This window comes from Sceloporus occidentalis, unplaced genomic scaffold, assembly GCF_023333645.1.
Source record: "Sceloporus occidentalis isolate IW3139 unplaced genomic scaffold, rSceOcc1.0.p SCAF_3, whole genome shotgun sequence".
Taxonomy (NCBI): domain Eukaryota; kingdom Metazoa; phylum Chordata; class Lepidosauria; order Squamata; family Phrynosomatidae; genus Sceloporus; species Sceloporus occidentalis.
This window is the reverse complement of record NW_028316983.1, coordinates 128910265-128922769: the sequence shown is the minus strand read 5'-3', so window position 1 is coordinate 128922769 and position 12505 is coordinate 128910265. Positions and strand designations below refer to the sequence as shown.

General features: G+C 41.2%; 1 protein-coding gene across 36 annotated transcripts in view; it reads left to right on the top strand.

Moving 5' to 3' along the window:
- LOC149316757 (protocadherin gamma-A6-like) overlaps nt 1-12505 on the top strand; it is a 379402-nt gene that overhangs the window by 325275 nt on the left and 41622 nt on the right. The window contains exon 1 of one of the 36 annotated variants that reach the window (XM_089516222.1): nt 6500-6634. The exons of 34 other annotated variants lie outside the window; for them this stretch is intronic. In XM_089516222.1, coding sequence (XP_089372348.1) covers nt 6596-6634 — 39 coding nt within the window. In that variant the 5' untranslated portion in view covers nt 6500-6595. One more of the 36 variants, XM_089516217.1, reaches the window with a different exon arrangement.

Below are 12505 nucleotides of genomic sequence, written 5' to 3'. Positions count from 1 at the left end.
GCTCTTCTTCATCCTGGAGAGAAGTGACCAGTGGGGTGCCCCAGGGTTCTGTCCTGGGCCCAGTGCTATTCAACATCTTTATCAATGACTTGGATTAAAAAAAATAGGGAGCATGCTTATCAAATTTGTAGATGACACCAAATGAGGAGGAATAGCTAATACCCTAGAGGACAGGATACAAAGTCAAAATGACCTTAATAGATTAGAAAGATGGGCCAAAACTAACAAAATGAATTTCAACACAGAGAAATGTAAGGTACTGCACTTATGGCAGAAAAATGAAATTCATAGATATAGGATGGGAGACACTTGACTTAATATGACAGCATGTGAAAGGGATCTAGGAGCCCTAGTAGAACACAAGTTAAACATGAGTCAACAGTGTGATGTGGCAGCTAAAAAGGCCAATGCAATTCTAGGCTGCATAAACAGAAGTATAGTGTCTAGATCAAGGGAAGTAATAGTACTGCTCTATTCTCCTTTGGTTAGGCCTCACCAGGAATAATACTGTGTGCAGTTCTCGGCACCACAGTTCAAAAGGTTGGGTATGTTTAGCCTGGAGAAGAGACGGTAAAGAGGTGATATGATAGCCCTGTTTAAATATTTGAAGGGGTGTCATATTGAGGCTGGAGCTTGTTTTCTGTTGCTCCAGAGAATAGGACCCAGAACAATGGATGCAAGCTCCAGGAGAAGAGATTCCACCTGAACATTAGGAGGAACTTCCTGACAGTAAGAGCTGTTCGACAGTGGAACACATTCCCTCCGAGAGTGGTGGAGTCTCCCTCCTTGGAGGTCTTCAAACAGAGGCTGGATGGCCATCTGTTGAGGGTGCTTTATTGTGAGTTCCTGCATGGCGGGGAGTTGGGCTGGATGGCCTTGTGGTCTCTTCCAACTCTATGATTCTATGATATAACCCCCACCTGCAGTTTGAAGTAGTACAGCCTGGATTTAATTTACAGTCATAGTAAGGATTAGGACAGAAGCATAATTCGTAGAAGATGAGGGAATTACTGTTACACTAAAATAAGTCTACAGTATAGATACTTGCACAATGTGTATTCTGTCACATTGGGTAGAGGCAGGAACTTGTTTTAGGGCATGATGGTTGCCTCTTGTTCAATGTGTAGAGGGGAACAGAGAAATGCCTAGGAAGACCAGAGATTGCACAAGAGACAACCATTTCAGTCAAGTTCTCAGAAAGGGCCCAGCCAGATGAAGTCAAAACAGCCTGCAACTGGAGCCACTGAGAAACTGAGTTGTGGATAGCTTCCATAGTCACTATTTTAGTGAACTGAATGAAGTTTTGCAGCTGGGGAGTGGGTGGGTGGGTATAAATGCATGAATGTTGCACTTTTAGTATATCTCAAAATATTTCATACTAAATGGATACTGATCATTTTCTTTTCCTATTGATAACAAAAAAACTATCTAATTGTTAGATCAGAATTTACTTTCAACAATATTTGATATTCTATATGCAATTTACCATACTATATTTAGCAGTTCAAATTATGCAGTCTAGAACATTGCAGAGGAAAGGACCATAATTAGAAAAATGGAGAAGTTCAAGAAAAATTTTTTTATCTTGTTACTGGCAATAGCAGCTTGATATACTGACCCTAAGCTACTATTATCTTGAGCTGTACCAGATACCATATCTAATAAATGCAGTAGAAATAATTATTATTCCTTTTTAACTAATAAATGTTAGAATGATGCACAGCAGGATATATGGGAAATATGTAAGACATCTGGCTATGAAATATGCAAAACAAAGACAGATGTGTTCAGAACATTTAGTATATTCATGCATTTTTTCCTGAAGTAGTTACACTCATCAGTGCAATATATACACCTTTGAATTATTCTGAAATGTATGTAGGCTGAATTAAATATGTGTAACAGCTTCACACGCTGAGATACAACATGGAACAAACATGGAACATTTTCATTTAGTGTTGTGTGAAATATCCATCAGTGATCACAATTCAGAACATGAAACAAAAGAAGAAATTTCACTGACAACTAAGATGGGGACATAACAGCAGAATTTGAAATCAGGGTTTATGATTAAATATCTCAAATACATAGAAATACAAGAAACCGAAAAATGCCAGGTCCATCCAAATGTTTATATTGCTAGTGGACTACATTCAGACATTAGTACTACTGTGGGTAAACCCATTTAAATGAATGGCACTTAAGATAAGTTGTGACTGTCAAGTCTCATTTATTTCAGTGAGTGTGCTCTAAGGAAAACTAACATTGGATTTAGCCAAGGGACAGAAACAACTGGCTAACGTCACGCTATCTAGCCATCTAAATCTGAATGAGATTTGAGAGCAATAAGCAATATGGATAGTTCCTGTCCTGAATCACTATCCACAGATTTTACAGTCTCTTTCAAAAAGAAGCATCAGTTATGTGGGGAGTGAGGTGTAATGAAACCAATGTAAATTTATCAATTGGAAATGTTGTTCTTATTTGCTGTCACTACTTTAAACCAAGAATATTCTTAGAAACTTGTATAACACTGGGGGGGGGGGGGACATTTGAGATTTTCAAGTCAAATTTCAATATATTTCTAAGGATCCTTTCTGTGTCAAACCATAATTCCAAGATCTGCTTCCATCATTGTAGCCCATTATTCTTGTCCCAGACAACAAATAGTGTAGATACTTGACTATAAGTCAATCTCATGTATACGTTGAGGGCAGGTTTTGGGGGCAAAACTATGGATTTTGATATTACCCATGGATAAATTGAGGGTAAAATTAATGGGCCTGTAACAAAGGATCTAAAGGATGAAGGAAAGGAAAACAATGCCAAAGAACTTAGAAAATTCTAGCAGGCATAACTGTGCTCATACTAAAGACTGGATGGATGAGAGAATGGAGGAGGGAATTATTGCTTCCATTATAGGCTACACTCTTGCCTATTCAGATTTTTTGAGTCAGTTTTTCAACCAAAAGTTCTAGACTTATACATAGGTATATACAGTATTTACTAGGATTACAGTAAAGAGAAAGGTTTAGAACAGTGGTTCCCAACCTGTGGGTCGGGACCCCTTTGGGGGTCGAATGACCCTTTCATGGGGGTTGCCTAACACAATTGGAAAACCCCTATTTAATTACAGTTATGAAGTAGCATCAAAAATAATTTCGTGGGTTTGGGTCACCACAACATGAGGAACTGTATTAAAGGGTCGTGGCATTAGGAAGGTTGGGAACCACTGGTTTAGAAAGACAGAATAATTCTGTTTCCGTTTCAGAGGTATCTGCTTTATATACACTATGAAAGTTATATGGCACAAATATGTACTGGGAACTGAACCCATATGTTTCTCACTAAATAGTACTTCTTAAGAAGCATAGTGTAGTGTGTGTTGTTGGAAAATATTGAGCCTATCTAGGAACACACTTGGCTTGGTATATGATTTTTGCAGTTCTATTAGAAAAGGTTGTATATTTCCAGCTGCATATGGGTATTATATATGTGATTATATGTAGGCATTATATTTGTGATTAGGACTGTAATCCTGTACAGTAGTGAACTCAGTTACGTAGCACCCCCATTCAGGTTCCCATAATGGTTGTAAATGGTTTTTCAAAGTTGAATGTTGTGTAATTGGGAAACTGTTATAGGGACTTGCAGTGTAAAAAGTGTCTTCAGTAATCATATTTTATATCCTTTCACTTAAAAGAAACAGTAAAGGGAGATATTTTAATGTTGTAATTGGTGTATTCAAATATGGGCTACAGGGGAAAACCTCTGGATATATATCTTTATATAGCATGGTCTACCATTTTAGGTGTGCTACTGGATTTTCCTTGGAGCCTGTGCAGAAGCTCTGCCAGTCCCTGTCACATTGCTAGTTTAAATGGTCAGCAAGATCAACTCTTTTTGTTTTAACATCTTCAGCTGGCCACAGAAGGGTTCATATAATTTCTTTCCTCCTGGTCAGTTCCAGGTTACATTTTTTGGCCAATTTTCAGTTGAAAACTTAATTCTGTAGCCCACTGGATGACCTGGGGACAAAAATTGGTCCCTACCACTGTTACTGACCCTAGTGTATGTTCTGGAGGAAAAAAATTGAAGAGGAAAGGACTACAGAGCCCTAGTAATCAACAACTACTCAGGCCTTGTACACTTGGGGAAGTGTCTTCCCTGATAGAGTCTATATCTACCTGTAATGCAATCTTCCTCTCTTCCTAATGCCAGGCATTATTCTCTTTTCTAATGAGTAATTTGTCTCATGATGTGTCTAAAATATGATAGCCTCATTTTGGCTTCTAAGGAGAGTTCTGGCTTCATTTACTCTAGAACTCATCTATTGTTTACTTTGGCCATCCATGGGATCTGCAGAACTCGTCTCCAGGACCACTTTTCAAATGAACTGATTTTTCCCCCTGTCAGACTTCTTCACTGTCCAGCTTTTACAATCATACATGGAAGTGAGTCTGACTTTGATACTGAATTATGTATCTTTAAATTTGAGGATATATCTAGTTCTTTCATAGTTTCCCTTCCAAATCTTCTTCTTCTGATTTCTTGGCTACCGCCTTTATTTTGATTTATGACTGGTCCAAGGTATAGAAAATATTTAACTATTTTGATGTCTTAAACAGATAGCATGATAAAATGTAGCCTTGACCAATCTCCTCGTCAGTTGGAAAGTTTTCTGTCTCCCCGTATTCTGACCTGATAGTGGCTTCCAGTATATTATAATATGTATAATATGTATATAATATGTATATTATGATATTACATGCTTCTATACTATAAAACTATTAATTACTATCTGTACTCATGTATAAGTCTAGAAATTTCCACTGATCAATGTAAGTACTGCACTTTGACTCTCATAAAAAAAGAACCATCACCTGGTTAAAGGCAAGGGTATAACCTATCCTGGAAGCACTTATTCCCCTTTACTCTTTCATCCATCCAGCCTTTAGCGTGAACACAAACTGCTGGAATTTTTAAGTCCTTTGGCATTGTTTTCCTTTGCTTCATTCTTTAGAGCCTTTGTTACCCTTGACCTTTTCACAGGTCATATCAAAATCCATTATTTTGCCTCCAAAACCTACTCTTGACTTATACACGAGGTTGACTTATAGTCAAGTATATACAGTACTTGACTCATGAAGTTCCAAACGAAATAGAAACAATGTACAACCTTCCATTACAACTACATTATGGAAATCCTGAAGGAGAACCACTATTCTTGTTTCTATTCTACAGTGCCTACACATGTAGCATGCAGTAGGACCAAATCCAAAAGATTCATTTTCTGATCCAAGTGGAAAACAGGGATTACAACTGTCTCAACAGCAGTGTGGTTCTTCTGCCCTTTTCCACTGAGACATTTCATTGAAGACATTGACAATATGCCAAGTATTTATTTTCACAGATATCTGTATCATTTACAATAGGTCCTTGTCTGATTCCTGCCTTGTTATTTCAGTTATTTGTTAGGTGCCTTGAGAATACAGTTGGTAGGAGTGCATAGGACTTCCATAGGGTTAGTCCATGAGAAAACAGAAATAAACATCCTAGTAGTAACAACCACCATGCTGTAGACCCCATGACGTTAGTTGGCATGCAGTGGTAGCTCGAGGCTCCATGTCCACCATGTGGTTTGTCTGACCATTAAAGGAGCTATCCACACTGGTGAATCTATTTCTTGAAAGTACTTACCCAAGGTACTGAATTGGGTATTGGAGAACGGCAGATTCTTGTTGATGAAACTCATAAGAGTACCTCTCCCTTAAATTTCTTTTGGCATGGTTTAATCTGATTTATCCACTGACACTACGTTTCCAAGATGCAGATAATGGTTGGATGCATGGATAGGCTTTCCTAGCATACTCTGTTTGGACAGCGAAGGCAGTCGCGGGCTTTCAAGGTTCTGTCCTAGTTCTGTTATTGAATGTCATCCATTTTAAGGAATTTCTCACAAACAGCTTGGATCCTTTAAAGAGCTTTTATATTTCATAGTAGCAAATGGTAGCGCATCACTTAATTGTGCACTGACTGATGTTTATGCCTTTTATAGATTATATAAAATTCGGACGTCAACAAAATATGTAATTTGCTGTTTAAGCTTGGTACCCTGACCACTCCAAACAAAAGAATGTTCATTAATGAGTTTAAATACTTGTGACATTCATTAATGAATTTAAAAGCTTGTAATGACATAGGATTTAATGTTCAGATAATTATCTTGGGAAATCCAGTCACTGACAGCTGGCAAATAGGCTTCCAGCTCTTCAACATTTGTGCTGGCACTTTAAGACCTCCCCCACACTGTCGCTGGAGTTGGGGAGGGGGAAATGGGTGGTCCATTGCAAACAATCAAAAGCTTCCCTGAGTGCAGAAATCCAGTCTCTGCTTTGATTAATAGCAAAGTCCCTCCTCTTTTGATTCTGGGATGGACTAAGCGCTGCTGCTCGGTTGTCTGTGGGAAAAAAGATAAGGGGTGCAGATGGTCCACTGCTTTCTCACTGCTTCTGTTTTCTAAAGTGGGATTCTGTTGTCTTATTCTTGACTGTGCTGGAATCAGAAAGGACAGCGGTCCAGCAGAGGCAACATCATGCGCTCTTCAGAGGAAAGGCAACATCTGCAGTGGCAAGTAAGAGCTTTGCTTTTGGTTTCTGTCTCTCTCCGGATTGCTGGCGAGATGACCCAGCTCCATTATTCCATACCTGAGGAGCTCCCTCCGGGGGCTTTTGTGGGGGATGTGGCTAAGGACTTGGGTCTCACAGCTGCCCAGCTGGTCTCCCGACAGCTACGGATCATGTCTGGCACGGTTGAAAAGTACTTCGAAGTCAAGGCTCAGAATGGTGCCTTGGTACTGAAAGAGCGGTTGGACCGAGAGGAGCTTTGTGGGCCAAGTTTGCACTGCCTCTTGTATCTGGAGCTACTTCTGGCAAACCCAACAGCTTCCTACCGTGTTGAAGTAGACCTCCTGGATGTGAATGATAATGATCCAATGTTTCTTACTACTATTACCCATTTGGAGATTGCAGAATCTGCTGTGCCTGGGGCCCGTTTCCCCCTAGAGACTGCTGAAGATTTGGACATTGGTACAAATTCAGTCAGCACCTACCAACTGAGTCCACGTGGACAATTCAGCCTGAGTATTAAATCCCATAAAGGTGGGAGTAAACCTGAACTGATTTTGGAGAAGGCACTGGACAGAGAGCAACAACAATTTCACCACATGGTGCTTACAGCCTTGGATGGAGGAGTTCCTGCTAAGTCTGGAACTGCTAAGATTGTCGTGTCAGTGATAGATGCCAATGACAATCCACCCGTTTTTAATCAGTCAGTGTACAAAGTTACTCTACTAGAAAATACTCCTGTGGGAACTCTGGTGGTACATTTACATGCTATAGACAAGGATGAAGGACCAAATGGGAAAGTTTCCTATTCCTTTAGCAGCCACACACCACAGAAAATCCGGAAAATTTTCAGCCTTGGTGAAGAGACTGGGGAAGTAAGAGTCATGGGAACTGTGGACTATGAAGAAGACACATCTTACGAAATTGATGTCAGGGCCAAAGACCAAGGATCTCCCTCCATGGACACACACTGCAATATCTTGGTGGAGGTAATAGATGTAAACGACAATGCCCCTCAAATTAGATTCATCTCCCTAATTGCCACAATACCAGAAGATGCTCCCCCAGGAACCACAGCAGGGCTCCTCAGAGTGAGTGATGGGGATTCTGGCGGAAATGGAGAAGTGCAGCTTCATCTCCCTGAAGATATTCCCTTCCAGATAGTACCTTCTTTTAAGAACCATTATTCTTTGATCACTAGTGGCCCTCTAGATCGGGAGGAGATTTCACAGTATAAGGTTATAATCACAGCCACTGATTCTGGTTCTCCACCTCTTTCAAGCCAGAGTAGTTTTCTTTTAAACATATCTGATCTGAATGATAATCCACCTAGCTTCTTGCACCCTGCATACCAGACTCTTGTAACTGAGAATAATGCTCTGGGGATACCAATTATTTCTATATCTGCTTTTGACCCTGATCTTGGCCAGAACTCCCAACTGTCTTACTCTTTGGTAGAGAACATCATAAATGGAATGCCTGTTTCCTCCTATGTCTATATCACAGAAAATGGCACTATTTACAGTGGCTGTTCTTTTGACTATGAAAAAACCCAACAAGTGGCTTTCCAAATTCAAGCTAAGGACAACGGTACACCTGCCCTTAGTACCAATGTTACTGTCTCCATCTTCATCGTAGACCAGAATGATAATGCTCCTCTTATTGTGTACCCTGTGATGAAAAACGGGGTTCTAGCCCAGCAATCAGTCCCTTTCTCTGCACAGGAAGGTTACTTAGTAACCAAAGTGACAGCTGTAGATGCAGATTCTGGACAAAATGCATGGGTTTCTTATAAGCTTCAAAAAGCCACAGACCCAAGCCTTTTCAAAATCTCAACATTTACAGGAGAGATCCGAACAATACGAGCCCTTATGGAACAAGATGCTCCTTCCCAAGAGGTTGTTGTTGAGATCTTGGACAATGGGATACCACCCCTCTCTGCCACAGCTACTTTGATGCTTAATCTAGAACGGGAACATGAATTAGGTATGGCAGAACTCAGAAAATCCAGCATAGAACAGGATGGGCTCTCCAACCTGACTTTGCATCTTATTATTGCACTGATAGCGATCTCAGCACTTTCTACTTTAGCTTTTATATTTTTAACTGTAAAATGTCTTAAAAGATTGAGAGCAAGACACACAGATGTCGCTTGGACCAGTGACATGAAGGGAAGAAACCCCATGGCAGTGGGGGGACACTTTGACACTTTTTCTGTACACTTGAGCCCAGAGGAAAAAGTGGAGTTTCCCACTGCCTTCATTGCAGAAGATGCTTCTCCTTTTACTCTTCTAAGGCCTAGTCAGGCTCATTTTTTAGACGGGAGAAATGTCAGGATTGGAAAACCAGTCACTCAACAGGATATCAACAACACAGACACACTTCTTGCCAGCAGTCTTTCCCAGGAACCAAATGAGGTGAGATCTGAAATACCATTCTGTAAGCATTTAAGGCAGCACTCCTTGATTTTGAGTCCATATCTGAAGATGCCAGTGGTGGTGATTTGATTATCTTGCAGGTTTTGTATTAGGGTGGTCAAGGATGTCAGCTAAAAGCATTTATTTAGGATTTGAGGTTGTGCAAGATTATGTGCTGTCTCTTTGCAACAAGGGATGGGGAGGAATGTATGCCCTCCACATATTGTTGGACTGCAACTCCCATAATTTCTCACAGCCAGTCTGGATGCAGATTATGGGGACTACAATCCAGCAACATCCCAAGGATCACATGTTGCTGACCCAAGCTGTTTTAAAAAGAACTCAGAAGCACAAAGACATGTTTCTAAAGATTTGACAAGAAGTAATGCTTTTAAACTATTGGGACCTAGGTTTTAGGTTGAATAGCAGCAGATTGCCTCTGGTTCCAAAATAAATTTGGGAGCTGAATAATTTTCCAAAGAAGGTTGTAGAATCTGTATCTTTTTGGTATTTTCAAAAGCAGACAGAGGGTGAAGGAGGAAGAAAGTAAACAGGCATCAGGCAAAAAAAAAAAAAGATCTGAGAACACAATGCCCTGTCTTAATGGTTTGCACGCTGAGTCGGTTATAGTTATATGATTCATACTTGAATGCCAAATTATTATCCAAAGGGAAAATGATAATGTGTTTCCATCATTTAAAGGATATCAATATAAAACATTTGGCTTTTGTATACTGCCCTTTCTCCTTTAACAACACTGCCTCAATAGTGTTTGGTTTTTGGGTTCCTGCTGATCAAAGCCACTTCATTCCTTTTCTGTTACCATGATCTACTCAGAGATACTGTTGCACTGACTGATGTTCTAATTCTGGAGAGTTCGGTAAATGCAACTAGGAAGCCTCAAGCAATTTTTGAAGCTTTTGCATTCTTGCACTGTATGTTGAATGTTCCTATTTGTGCACTTAGAAGTGAACATTCTGAAAAGGCCTGCATTTTCTTAGCAATCCCCGCTATTTTTCATCTACTTTTACATGGCGATGCTTTGCCAAATGTTGGTTGGCCAGTTTCTGTGAATATTCCTCCATATCTTTCCTCTGTGGTACTGTAACAAATACTTTTTTCATAGCAAGTGAAAAAGCAGACTAATGATTAGCCAGAAAGACTATGGTTCTGTATTCCCTACAGCTGAGAGTTTGTCTTTGGTTCAGACGAGGTGGAAGGAATCTAGCTAATGTGAACAATGAGGATTTGTACCGTTCATGCTTCCTGGACGTGCTGTTTCCTTGAGAACAAGAATCTGAGCTGCTAAACTTAGCTGCCAAAGCCAGCAATGAACCAGCCTCCTGAATAGTTACATTTAGGGGTGAATAATGGAACGGATGAGTCCTGCCATCTCAACCTTACATGTTACTGCATCTTTAAGAGTGTAGGTGGAGTTGTCATGGTGTAGAGTGGATGGAGCTGTCATCCAGTCAGGTGCTGATCCAGATTTTTTTTTAGCAGGGGTGCTCTTTCTGCCTTGACTTTCCTCCCCCATCGTCGCTATGGCTGTAATTCAACTTCCCTCCCTCAATCCACCCCCTCAGCTCTCTGACTAACACTCTATTGCTGCAGCTAGGCAAGCTCAAAAGCTACTTAAATTCATTTGGAAGCAAAAACTGGGGGATTTTAAAAACAGCACGGATCCTGGTCCCGGAACCTCCTCGTCCTTGGGATACCACAAAGACTCCTTCTAGAAGAGGACTTTTTGGAAATGAAGCCACAATTGTCCTGGCAATCCTCTTTCAAATGGCAAGTACAAGGTTTGTTTTTGCTGTTCAACTGGGTGTTGGTTCCAGGACAGATCCAGTATTCTGTGGTGGAGGAATCGGAGCTGGGGACCCTGGTGGGGAAGGTTGCTCAGGACTTGGGCTTAACAGTGGCAGATCTTTCCAAGCGGAGGCTGCGGCTGGGCTCTGAGGAGAGCAAGAGGTACTTTGCAGTTAACTTGGCCAATGGTGCTCTGATAGTGAATGAAAAGATAGATCGAGAGATCCTGTGCGGAGCAAACTCAGTGTGTATATTGCCGGTCCAAGTAGTCATAGAAAATCCCTTGGAACTCTTTCACCTGGAGGTGGAGATTCTGGACATAAATGACAATTCTCCCAGCTTCATCACTCCGTGGCTTGTATTGAGGATAGCCGAGTCTGCCACCACAGGGTCACGGTTCCCTCTGGAGAGCGCACATGATGCAGATGTGGGAAGCAATGCAGTCAGTGCCTACCAACTCAGTCCCAACCCCCACTTCTCACTTAATGTAAAAAATGTGAAAGATGGCAAGCTTTTACCAGAGCTGGTGCTAGAGCAACCTCTAGATAGAGAACAGCAATCGGAACACCGGCTCATACTGACTGCATATGATGGAGGAGATCCCATCTTGTCAGGAACAGCAGAACTCACCATTGTGGTCCTTGATAATAATGACAATGAGCCTGCATTTGATCTTCCAGTTTACAAGATCAGCTTTTTGGAGAACATTCCTGTAGGGTCCCTTATATTCAAACTCAATGCAAGTGACCCTGATGAAGGTTCTAATGGGGAAATACAGTATTCCTTTGGAATCCACACATCTGATTCCATACAGAAGTTGTTTAGTTTGGATCCCCACACAGGTGAGATACATGTCCAGGGAATTGTGGATTTTGAAGAATCCCATTTCTATGAACTTCATGTGAGGGCTAGAGACAAGGGCATTCCACAGATGGAAGGCCACTGTGTTATCCAGGTGGAAATTGAAGATGAGAATGACCATGCCCCAGAAGTTCTGCTTACCTCCCTGGTAAACCCAGTACCAGAAAACACCCCATTAGACACAGTGGTGGGGCTTTTCAATGTCCGAGATCAAGACTCAGGTGCCAATGGGAAAGTGAGCTTACAAATATCACCAAACTTGCCCTTTAAAATTAAATCTTTTGAAAATCACTACTCCTTAATTACTCATGAGAAACTGGACAGGGAAACAGTCTCTCAATACACCATCAGGCTGACTGCCAAAGACTCTGGGTCCCCACCTCTGACCACAGATGTCACTGTCTTGTTAAACATTTCAGATGTTAATGACAATGCCCCATCCTTCTCTCAGAATTTCTACACCTCCTTCTTAAAGGAGAACAACCCACCTGGCTCTCTGCTGTGTACTGTGTCTGCGTCTGATCCTGACGACGGTGACAATTCCAGGCTCATGTACTCAGTTGCAGGCAGTCAGATTCAAGATGCCCCTCTCTCTTCCTTTGTTTACATCAACCCAGACAATGGGAACATCTATGCTCAGCACTCTTTTGACTATGAGATGCTTCAAGTGTTGCAAATCCCTGTCACTGTGCGGGATGCTGGGTCACCTCAACTGAGCTCCAGTGTCACCGTCTACCTCTTCATACTAGATCAGAACGATAACGCTCCTGTTGTTTTGTATCCAGTGGCTGG